General features: G+C 41.0%; 1 protein-coding gene across 2 annotated transcripts in view; it reads left to right on the top strand.

Moving 5' to 3' along the window:
* Positions 1 to 860: 860 nt before the first annotated feature.
* The window catches only part of LOC135545724 (glutamine--fructose-6-phosphate aminotransferase [isomerizing] 2-like), a 41,288-nt gene continuing 30,371 nt past the window's right edge, over positions 861 to 11,777 (top strand). The window contains exons 1-5 of one of the 2 annotated variants that reach the window (XM_064973541.1): positions 861 to 1,026; positions 6,680 to 6,787; positions 8,112 to 8,216; positions 8,899 to 9,024; positions 11,282 to 11,340. In XM_064973541.1, the coding sequence (XP_064829613.1) occupies positions 1,020 to 1,026; positions 6,680 to 6,787; positions 8,112 to 8,216; positions 8,899 to 9,024; positions 11,282 to 11,340 (405 nt within the window). In that variant the 5' untranslated portion in view covers positions 861 to 1,019. The remainder of the gene's footprint in view (positions 1,027 to 6,679; positions 6,788 to 8,111; positions 8,217 to 8,898; positions 9,025 to 11,281; positions 11,341 to 11,777) is intronic. The other variant, XM_064973540.1, reaches the window with a different exon arrangement.

Below are 11,777 nucleotides of genomic sequence, written 5' to 3'. Positions count from 1 at the left end.
CCTCCCTTGGCCAACCCTACAAAGTTATAAACCTCCATGTCACGATTGTAAAATTACAGAGATTGGGACGATATCACTGCCCCACTCACAGTAATAGTTTGATAAAGACTGGACTGAACTATAGACTCCATTGGCAGGAAAGATTGAACATGCTTGATCTAGTTGCTCTTACTATCTGTAGCTCTGCGTGCAAGTAGAGTGGAAGTGGTTCAGTGAACTATGCTCGCATGATGAGGGACCTTGTGTTAGACCTGAAGACCCGACCCCAAGCTTTATCTCTGTGGAATAGCATGGTCTTAAGGTGTACAACCCAGGTTTGACTGCCAGGTGGTAAGTCCAGACTGCTAGAGTTGCCAAACAAAGTGACCACAACAACTAGACTAGCCTATATGCAAGAACATCTAATAATATTGATGATGAGGATGATGATGAGGGGAAGGAGGAAGACGGTGTTGATGAGCGGGAAGAGGAAGACAATGAGGATGATGATGAGGATGTTAACAGATTTTCCATATAAAATTCCTTTCATAACTCATCACAAGTTACATTCCCAGGTTCTTCATAACCATAACTGATGATAGAAAATGTGCTTCCAGGAAGCTTTACCTCCATGGAAGTTTGTTAAGAATGCCTTGGTCTCTTTTTGATGATGCAACTGTGTCAGGTATCAGTTCAGTTCCGGTGCACATGATGTCTCAATTATAGTATGATGGGAAGTCTCTGGAATATATAAGGACTAGTTTACAGTAAAACTTGAGTTCTAGGAAGTAGTCCACATTGCAGTATAAAGTTGGTGTATGTTACAGTGAAAGGGTGGTTACCCTAGTTGCCTTGGAGACGAGGCCGGGGGTGGAGCCCGCGCTCGCGGAAACTGGCTTTAAATAAGTGCTGGGAGTGAGAAGTTTTACACAGTTTCATTTGGATTCTACTCAGGAACTACTGACGGTAGTAACGGCGTAAACTACCACGAACCGGCCATCGCCTTGAACAGTATCCATTTGGACAAGACAATCAGAACCATGTGTGGTAAGGTCAGATAGAGCTACATCTTTTACTGTGCATCATGGAACTGGCAATCTGGAGTGCCTAATCAGGAGACAGTTTACGCATTATGCAAAAACATGACGGTAGGTTAGTTTAGTTTAGGCTATTACTATTATTGGAATCGGACAAAATTATTATGTATGTAGTTATTGTAGGATATTTTAAACCAGTCCGTTCAGACAGTTTGTGTATGTGCGTCACTGAATGCTGAATGAAGTGCCATCCTTGTAGGCAATTTACATGTCAGTGCAGGCACTTTTTATATCTAAATATAAACCTCGATTAAATGTAGAGTTCAGCTGCGGTCCTCAGTACAATATATTGGTGGGACTCTGATCCTCCTGCCGGAGATAACATCCCTATTCCATGCATCCTGAATAGGACGTTGAGTTGCTACGTGTCAATTTACCTCCTCGGTGTAGGCCTGTCAATGACAGCTCAGCATTGTATTGTGAGCAGGTTCTGATGATACACATCAAATATTATCGGCCCATGGAGCTTCATTCTCAAATGTCCAACTTTTGGTGAAACGAAACGTATCCTATGCTTAAAGATGTAGTTGTCACCAGATTCGTTGGATTCCAGGCCTACGCACATTTATGTTGCTGAAATATGATTATGCATTATCATGAAAATGTAGGATCGTTTAAGCGATAAGGAATGGGGGGTGTGGTATATGACCAATATACCACGGCTGAGGGCTGTTCTTAAGTATGACGCATCTCGGAGTGCCTGGACACAGCCCTTAGCGGTGGTATATTGGCCATATACCACAAACCCCGAGGTGCCTTCTTGCTATTATAAACTGTTTACCAACGTAATTAGAGCAGTAAAAATGCATGTTTTGTCATACCCGTGATATATGATCTGATATACCACGGCTGTCAGCCAATCACCATTCAGGGCTTGAATGAACAAGTTTATCAATACTATTAAATCATTTTAGTTTAATAGTAACTATTTTGCCCCTAGGTGAGAAATCTAAGCAATGCGTTACAGCAGACACTCTATCTATGTCGGCCAGTTTGCTTTTCTCAGCCACTCTTAGAAAAAAAAATGCTATCTAGAACCTAAAAGGTTTCTTTGGCTGTCCCCATAGGAGAACCCTTTGAATAATTATCCCTGTTTTGTTCCAGGTAGAACTATTTTGAGTTACATGGAGAACCCTTTCCACAGAAAGTGAGGGTTCTACGTTCCACCTGAAACCAAAAATGGTTCTACCTGGAACCAGAAAGTCTTCTCCTATGTGGACAGCAGAAGAACCCTTTTGGAACCCTTTTTTCTAAGCGTGTACTTGGTTGAGGCGAACATTGCGCTCCGCTCAATGGCCACCTTAAACCAACCTCCCTCCATTGTACAGCGCGCAGACTGGGAAGTTTTCATTTGGCACATGCGGATCCCCTTTGAGGTGCTCTCCAGAGCATAAAGAGTGTTATGTTTTTATCAGAACCCCGGCAGTATAGTGCACCAGTGGTTCCCATCCCTTTTCACTTCCTAGTACCCCTTGTTGGGACCCACTGTAGTCACTGTAATGGAGGTTTGCTAATTGAGACAGGCCCTTTAAATCAAATCAAAATCAAATCAAATTGTATTTATCACATGCACCGAATACAGTGAACTGCTTACTTACAAGCCCTTAATCAACAATGCAGTTTAATTTTTTTTAAATATAAATATAACAAATAATTAAAGAACCACAATAAAATATTCAGACAGCAGCAAATATTCTGTAAATGCTACCATTATTTCCCCAGTTGGATAGAGACTAATTCATTGATATACACTTTAAAAAAATGTATATATATAAATATTATGATTTAATTTAACTTTGTCCCAGTTTGCCATGACAGTAACCCATCTGCATAGGCCACTGCTTCCATGTTTACAGTATATTATAGAGGAAGATTTTTCCAAATACAGGAAGAGAGGATTGTGAAATACATCAAACAACTGTTGGGTTACTGAGTGACACTTTATCCTTCTCTGCTCTCAAATTCTTACTCTACTTTGCTGAGAGTTTTATTCTATATTTGAATGAATACACTGTAAAACATGTATAGCACAAGACTCATCTCATCAACTGTTTGCTGCACCATAGCAACAGAACAGGATTTACCCCCTGTGCTAACAGAATATAAGATGAATTGTAACACGACTATGGGAAATGGCAGCCCTTATCCCTAACTCAACAACCCAGTACTGAATGTACAGTCTACATTATACCTACACACTGTTGAATATGAAGATTGAAGAAGGAAAGGGAGGGTAAAAAAAGCAGTGAAAAGACCACAGAGCTGATCTCTGTCTCTATGCCTCTATCTTTGTCTCTATGTTTCTATCTCTGTCTCTATGTTTCTATCTCTGTCTCTATGCCTCTATCTCGCTGTCTCTGTCTCTATCTTTATTTCTCTATGTTTCTATCTATGTCTCTATGCCTCTATCTTTATGTCTCTATGTTTCTTTATGTCTCTGTTTCTATCTCTGTCTCTATGCCTCTATCTCGCTGTCTCTGTCTCTATCTTTATGTCTCTATGTTTCTTTTTGTCTCTATGTTTCTATCTATGTCTCTATGCCTCTATCTCGCTGTCTCTGTCTCTATCTTTATGTCTCTATGTCTCTATGCCTCTGTCTCTATGTTTCTATCTCTGTCTCTATGTTTCTATCTCTGTCTCTATGCCTCTATCTCGCTGTCTCTGTCTCTATCTTTATGTCTCTATGTTTCTATGTCTCTATGTTTCTATCTCTGTCTCTATGTTTCTATCTCTGTCTCTATGCCTCTATCTCGCTGTCTCTGTCTCTATCTTTATTTCTCTATGTTTCTATCTATGTCTCTATGTCTCTATCTTTATGTCTCTGTTTCTATCTCTGTCTCTATCTTTACGTCTCTATGTCTCTGTCTCTATCTCTATGTCTCTATCTTTACGTCTCTATGTCTCTGTCTCTATCTCTGTCTCTATCTTTATGTGTATATGTTTCTATCTCCATGTCTCTATCTTTGTGTCTATGTCTCTATGTTTATATCTCTGTCTCTATCTTTATGTGTATATGCCTCTGTCTCTATCTTTATGTGTCTATGTTTCTGTCTCTGTCTCTATCTTTATGTGTATATGTTTCTATCTCCATGTCTCTATCTTTGTGTCTATGTCTCTATGTTTATATCTCTGTCTCTATCTTTATGTGTATATGCCTCTGTCTCTATCTTTATGTGTCTATGTTTCTGTCTCTGTCTCTATCTTTATGTGTATATGCCTCTATCTCTGTCTCTATCTTTATGTGTCTATGTTTCTATCTCCATGTCTCTATCTTTGTGTCTATGTCTCTATGTTTATATCTCTGTCTCTATCTTTATGTGTATATGCCTCTGTCTCTATCTTTATGTGTCTATGTTTCTGTCTCTGTCTCTATCTTTATGTGTATATGCCTCTGTCTCTATCTTTATGTGTCTATGTTTCTGTCTCTGTCTCTATCTTTATGTGTATATGTTTCTGTCTCTGTCTCTATCTTTATGTGTCTATGTTTCTGTCTCTGTCTCTATCTTTATGTGTCTATGCCTCTGTCTCTGTCTCTATCTTTATGTGTATATGCCTCTGTCTCTGTCTCTATCTTTATGTGTCTATGTTTCTGTCTCTGTCTCTATCTTTATGTGTATATGCCTCTGTCTCTATCTTTATGTGTCTATGTTTCTGTCTCTGTCTCTATCTTTATGTGTCTATGTTTCTGTCTCTGTCTCTATCTTTATGTGTCTATGCCTCTGTCTCTGTCTCTATCTTTATGTGTATATGCCTCTGTCTCTGTCTCTATCTTTATGTGTCTATGTTTCTGTCTCTGTCTCTATCTTTGTGTATATGCCTCTGTCTCTATCTTTATGTGTATATGTTTCTGTCTCTGTCTCTATCTTTATGTGTCTATGTTTCTGTCTCTGTCTCTATCTTTATGTGTCTATGTTTCTGTCTCTGTCTCTATCTTTATGTGTATATGCCTCTGTCTCTGTCTCTATCTTTATGTGTCTATGTTTCTGTCTCTGTCTCTATCTTTATGTGTCTATGCCTCTGTCTCTGTCTCTATCTTTATGTGTATATGCCTCTGTCTCTGTCTCTATCTTTATGTGTATATGCCTCTGTCTCTGTCTCTATCTTTATGTGTCTATGTTTCTGTCTCTGTCTCTATCTTTATGTGTATATGCCTCTGTCTCTGTCTCTATCTTTATGTGTCTATGTTTCTGTCTCTGTCTCTATCTTTATGTGTCTATGTTTCTGTCTCTGTCTCTATCTTTATGTGTATATGTTTCTGTCTCTGTCTCTATCTTTATGTGTCTATGTTTCTGTCTCTGTCTCTGTCTTTATGTGTATATGTTTCTGTCTCTGTCTCTATCTTTATGTGTCTATGTTTCTGTCTCTGTCTCTATCTTTATGTGTCTATGCCTCTGTCTCTGTCTCTATCTTTATGTCTCTATGTCTCTATATCTCTGCCTCTATGTCTATCTCTATGTCTCTGTCTCTATATCTCTGTCTATGTCTCTGTCTATATGTCTTTGTCTCTATGTCTATATTTTTGTCTCTGTCTATATCTTTATGTCTCTGTCTCTATCTCTATGTCTCTGTCTCTGTCTCTATCTTTGTCTCTATGTCTCTATTTCTATATCTATGTCTGAATGTCTCTATCTCCATGTCTCTATGTCTCTATTTTTCTGTCTCTGTCTCTATGTCTCTGTCTCTATGTCTTTGTCTCTATCTTTGTCTCTATTTCTATATCTGTATGTCTCTGTCCTGTCTCTATGTCTCTGTCTCTATATCTCTGTCTCTATGTCTCTATCTTTATGTCTCTATTTTTTGTCTCTTTCACTATGTTTCTGTCTCTATATCTCTGTCTCTATGTCTCTATCTTTATGTCTCTATCTTTATGTCTCTGTCTCTATGTCTCTGTCTCTATCTTTATGTCTCTATCTCTATATCTATGTCTGTATGTCTCTATCGCCATGTCTCTATGTCTCTATTTTTATGTCTCTGTCTCTATGTATCTGTCTCTCTGTCTCTGTCTTTGTCTCTATCTTTATGTCTCTATTTTTATGTCTCTGTCACTGTGTTTCTATCTCTGTCTCTTTATTTATGTCTCTGTCTCTATGTCTCTGTGCCTCTATCTTTATCTCTCTGTCTCTATCTCTATATCTATGTCTGTATGTCTCTGTCTCTGTGTCTCTGTCTCTATGTCTCTGTCTCTTTGTCTATGTCTCTATCTTTGTCTCTATTTTTATGTTTCTGTCTCTATATTTATGTCTCTGTCTCTATGTCTCTATCTCTATATCTCTCTCTGTCTCTATCTTTATGTCTCTATATATATATGACTGTATGTCTCTATCTCTATGTCTCTGTCTCTATGTCTCTGTCTCGATGTCTAAATGTCTCTGTTTCGATGTCTATATGTCTCTGTCTATATGTCTAAATGTCTCTGTCTCGATGTCTATACGTCTCTATCTCTATGTCTCTGTCTCGATGTCTCTGTCTCGATGTCTATATGTCTCTGTCTATATGTCTATATGTCTCTGTCTATATGTCTCTATGTCTCTGTCTCTATGCTTCTGCCTCTATGTCTTTGTATCTCTTGCTATCTTTCTCTCTATCTCTCTCTCTCACTGTAGGGATCTTTGCCTACCTGAATTACTGTGTGCCTCGCACCAGAAAGGAGATATTTGAGACGCTGGTGAAGGGACTGCGAAGGCTGGAGTACAGAGGCTATGATTCAGCAGGTAAATAAATGAATATGTTTTATTTTCGCAGTTACATTTTTGCAGTGAAATGTGTTGTTTTACAGGCTCAGCCATAGTAGTACAGCACCCCTAAAGCAAATTGGGGTTAAGTGCCTTGTTCAAGGGCACATCAACAGATCTTTCACCTTGTCGGCTTGGGAATCACCCTGAACACACACACACACACACACACACACACACACACACACACACACACACACACACACACACACACACACACACACACACACACACACACACACACACACACACACACACACACACACACACACACACACACACACACACACACACACACACACACACACACACTATTAATGTATCCAGCCTTGCTGTGTAACTGTACAGACAGTTTAAGGCTTATAGCACATCTCATAGTTCAGCACTATTACAACATAAAACCCTAAGGACTACTGATTTCTGCCCTGTCTGCTTCGGGCAGGTTAGACAGTATTTCTACATGCTCTGTGTGGTCATACTGAAGGTATGGTATCTAATCACTTACACGGCAGCTGAAAGCTGCCAGTTCCTGTCAGTTATAGATCATCCTGATGAGTGCATTGTAGATCTAGGTCCAGGAAGCAGGGCTATGTTGACACACAGGTAGGACAGGTAAGATGAGGTGGGGTGTGGACATCTGATTACATGCTCCATCTGAAACTGGTGTGGGCACTCCAGCTAGCTTTAATACCTTATTACTTCCACTCTCTGCTGTTCATAGCTACAGCTAGGGGTTGATTTGGGACAGGGAATAGGTCAGCAACGCTCAGATAAGTCTGATGAGTTGAATTTATAACAGAGAAGGTAGTAGTAGAGAGCCCTCGTGAGGAGAGAATCTGTAGCCTTTAGTTCTGTTCTGAGCCTCACCGTGCACCAATGATATCTGCCTCACTGGTATTTACAATTGCTTTGGCATCCCTCCAATGGCATATTCCAGAGCACACAGACACGCATAAACCCCCCCCCCCCATGTTTGTTTATCCTGCAACACAGCCCCTTTCATGGCCGGTAAAAACCATATGCTACACACACACACACAGTCATTACCTGTCATTCTATGTGAGCTGGTTAATATTCACAGGGGTTTCACAGTAATCAGCTCTTTGCTCTAAATTAACAACTGGATTAGGATTTGAAGTCTTTCAAACAAGCTTTCACATTGTCATGACTATTGTCTCAGTTAAAGTTGACCTGATTCATTGACTGGCCCTGCAGCCTACCAGCCAGCTAATATAGCCTGCATTGATGATGATTGGCTTAAGGTTGGTATTGGTATAAGTTTGCCTTGTCTCTCTGGTTTCAGGCATCGCTGTGGACGGCGACAAGAAGACAACGACAGAAGACAACAGCAATATTGTTCTCATCAAGAAGAAAGGCAAAGTGAAGGCCCTGGATGAAGAGCTCTACAGTAGGTCTCATGACTACCTGCATCCATCACATTCCTGTTGTCCAGCGTCAGTATTATGTGTTTATGAAGTATTCTATAGTCTGTAGCTCTCTCTCTCTTCTTGGTAACTCCTCTGTCCTTCTGCCGCAGAACCCTTCCAGTTTACTTCCCTCCTTCTTTGCCATAACTGTCTAATGAAAGAGGCGACAGTGTAGGGTTACTGCCTCTGCTGAGACCCCAACAACCGGACGTTCCGGTTTTCAGGGGAAATGAAAAGAGGGCGTGTGACGCGACTTCCATTTTTCGACGTTAACACGACGACACAACAGAGTTTCTAAACCTACGTACATACGTAACTGTCTCTGGCGACACTCCATCTTAACTCCTCCTCCACATTTACTGGATTGGTTGAACAGTGCAGATGAGAACCTCCCCGACAGTTTTTTCCCCTTCTCGTCAAGACCAGTATATAAGGGGTTCTAGTCTCAGAGGCCTTTCTTTTACACCTGCTACGTTAGGTAATGCTAAAAGGTTGAATTACACTTCCGTAGTCCTCTGTCAGCTTCACCCTTTATAACAGTGCTTTATAATGCACCTTTATGGACCGATGTAATGATTCTCCCTTTCATGTTACTGTGCAGACATCGCCATACATGTAAAATGACATGCTCATGGCATTGATCTTGATGTGTCTTGTGAGCAGAGAAAGACTGCATGGATCTGGAGGTGGAGTTGGACACACACTTTGGCATTGCTCACACACGCTGGGCCACACACGGTGAACCCAGTGCCCTCAACAGCCATCCCCAGCGCTCCGACAAGAACAACGGTAACACACACTACACACACATACGCACACATGCCATACATACAGTTGCAAGAATACGTTTGTGAACCCTTTGGAATTACTTGGATTTCTGCATTGATTACTCATAAAATGTGTCACAATAATAGACAAATACAATCTGACTAAACTAATAACACACAGACAGATGTACTTTTCACATTTTTATTGAAGACATTGAGTAATCATTCATAGTGCAGCCTGGAAAAAGTAAGTGAACCCTTGAATGTAGTAACTTGTAGATCCTCCTTTAGCAGAAACAACCTCCACCAAACATTTCCTGTAGCTGCTTATAAGACTTGCACAACATTGAGGAGGAAGATTTTTGAACCATTCCTCCCTACAAATCTGTCTCAGTTCATCAATATTTCTGTGTTGTCTTGATTCAGGTCAAGCCACAGCATGGTTAAGGTCAGGACTCTGACTTGGCCATTCCAAAACACATATTTTCTTCCTTTCAGTCATTCTTTAGTTGATTTACTTGTGTGCTTTGGGTCATTGTCTTGTTGCATCACCCAACCTCTCTTAATCCTGAGGTCATAGACTGCTGCCCTGACATTCTCCTGTAAAATGTCTTGATACACTTTTGAATTAATTGTTCTCTCAATGATTGCAAGGCGTCCAGGCCCTGAGGCAGCAAAGCAGCCACAAACCACGATGCTCCCTCCACCATGCTTCACACTTGGGATGAGTTTTTAGTGTTGGTGTGCAGTGCCCTTTTTCCTCGTGCCACAATGTTTTTTTTTAGACAGCTGTGGTTTCCTTGGTGTCCATCCATGAACACCATTGTTGTTCAGTGTTTTTCTGATAGTGGACACATGAACACAGACTATTGTTGTTTGTAGAGTTTTCTGGAGGGTTTTTGCTGTTACCCTTGGGTTCTTTCTCACCTCTTTCAGGATTGCCCTTTGTGCTCTTGGAGTGATCTTCGCTGGACGCCCACTCCTAGGGAGAGGAGCAACAGTTGTGAATCTTCTCCATCTGTAGACATTTTGTCCTACTGTGGATTGGTGAACACCAAGGTCTTTAGCAATGCTAATGTAACATTTTCCAGATTTGTGCATCTCTATAATGTGTCTTCTAAGGTACTTTGAAAGTTGTTGGGATCGAGGCATGGTTCAAACTAACCAATCATTCTGGAGAAGAACAGATTGGTCAGTAACCAGGTTTTGTGTGGCTTTGTTTAAAGGGCAGGGCACATGTGCAACCCACACATGCAAGCCACTCATCTGCAACCCACTCATCTCATCTCCTTAATTGAAACACCTGACTCCAAATAGCTTCAGGAGAAGTCGTTAACACAGAGGTTCACTTACTTTTTCCATCCTTCACGTGAAGGATTACTCAATGTCTTCAATACAAATGTGACAAGTACAACTGTTTGTGTGTTATTAGTTCAGTCAGATTGTGTCTGTCTATTATTGTGACTTAGACAAAGATCATACCACATTTTTATGAGTAATCAATGCAGAAATCCAGGGTTCACAAACGTATTCTTGCAACTGTACATACATACATGCATACTTACATATATACACACTACTTACTTACTTACATACATACATACATACACACACCCACGTCTCTGCCACATAGATATCTGGAACGGAGGGGAGAGAGCTTCTTTTCTGTTTACCGATTGTCCAGAGATGTCAATGTGTAGTTACAGTTACAGCTCACAGAGGTGTCTGGCCTATGACAGAGTCCAGACAGACAGAGTCCAGACAGACAGAGTCCAGACAGACAGAGTCCAGACAGACAGAGTCCAGACAGGCAGAGTCCAGACAGACAGAGTCCAGACAGACAGAGTCCAGACAGACAGAGTCCAGACAGACAGAGTCCAGACAGACAGAGTCCAGACAGACAGAGTCCAGACAGGCAGAGTCCAGACAGACAGAGTCCAGACAGACAGAGTCCAGACAGACAGAGTCCAGACAGACAGAGTCCAGACAGGCAGAGTCCAGACAGGCAGAGTCCAGACAGGCAGAGTCCAGACAGGCAGAGTCCAGACAGACAGAGTCCAGACAGACAGAGTCCAGACAGACAGAGTCCAGACAGGCAGAGTCCAGACAGGCAGAGTCCAGACAGACAGAGTCCAGACAGACAGAGTCCAGACAGACAGAGGCCCAGACAGGTTCTACTTCAGTTGACCATAGCCATGTCCCTCCTCAGGAACACATTATCATATTACACATATTTTGTACAGTATCTTCACTGTATTCTCTCTCTCTCTTTTCCCCAGGGTTTGTTGTCATCCACAATGGCATCATTACCAACTACAAAGAGTTAAAGAAGTACCTGGTAAGTCCACTCCCCAGTATGTATTTCTGTAGTTTCACTATTTCAGTATCAAGGCTGTAGGCTGTTTTGGGTCAAACCCTTGGTTATGGTCCGAGATATGATCAGAAGTGTCATAGGGTTTCAAGCCTTCTGTCATGCGAAGCTTTGCCTTTCACGACCTTAGGCCTGGGTCCTTTGTGTCGGGCTTTTTGACTGTTGCACTATTCCACACAAATGTAAGTGAATTGAAATGGCATTAAAAAAGTGGCAATGGACAATGTTTACTTTAGGCAGAAGTCGTACATAGGCTATGTAGAAAAGCCTAAAGCGTTTGTTCAGCTCGCCTCTACATTGTGGACTTCACAGCGTGAGCAGCGCAAGTGATTTATATAAGGAAGGGAGTTTGTAAAATCGGAGAAAGTATGCATCGAAGAAATAGTTTTCAATATGAACTTTAT

The sequence above is a fragment of the Oncorhynchus masou genome, chromosome 9, assembly GCF_036934945.1.
Source record: "Oncorhynchus masou masou isolate Uvic2021 chromosome 9, UVic_Omas_1.1, whole genome shotgun sequence".
Lineage (NCBI taxonomy): Eukaryota > Metazoa > Chordata > Actinopteri > Salmoniformes > Salmonidae > Oncorhynchus > Oncorhynchus masou.
This window is presented reverse-complemented; position numbering and strand designations above follow the sequence as displayed.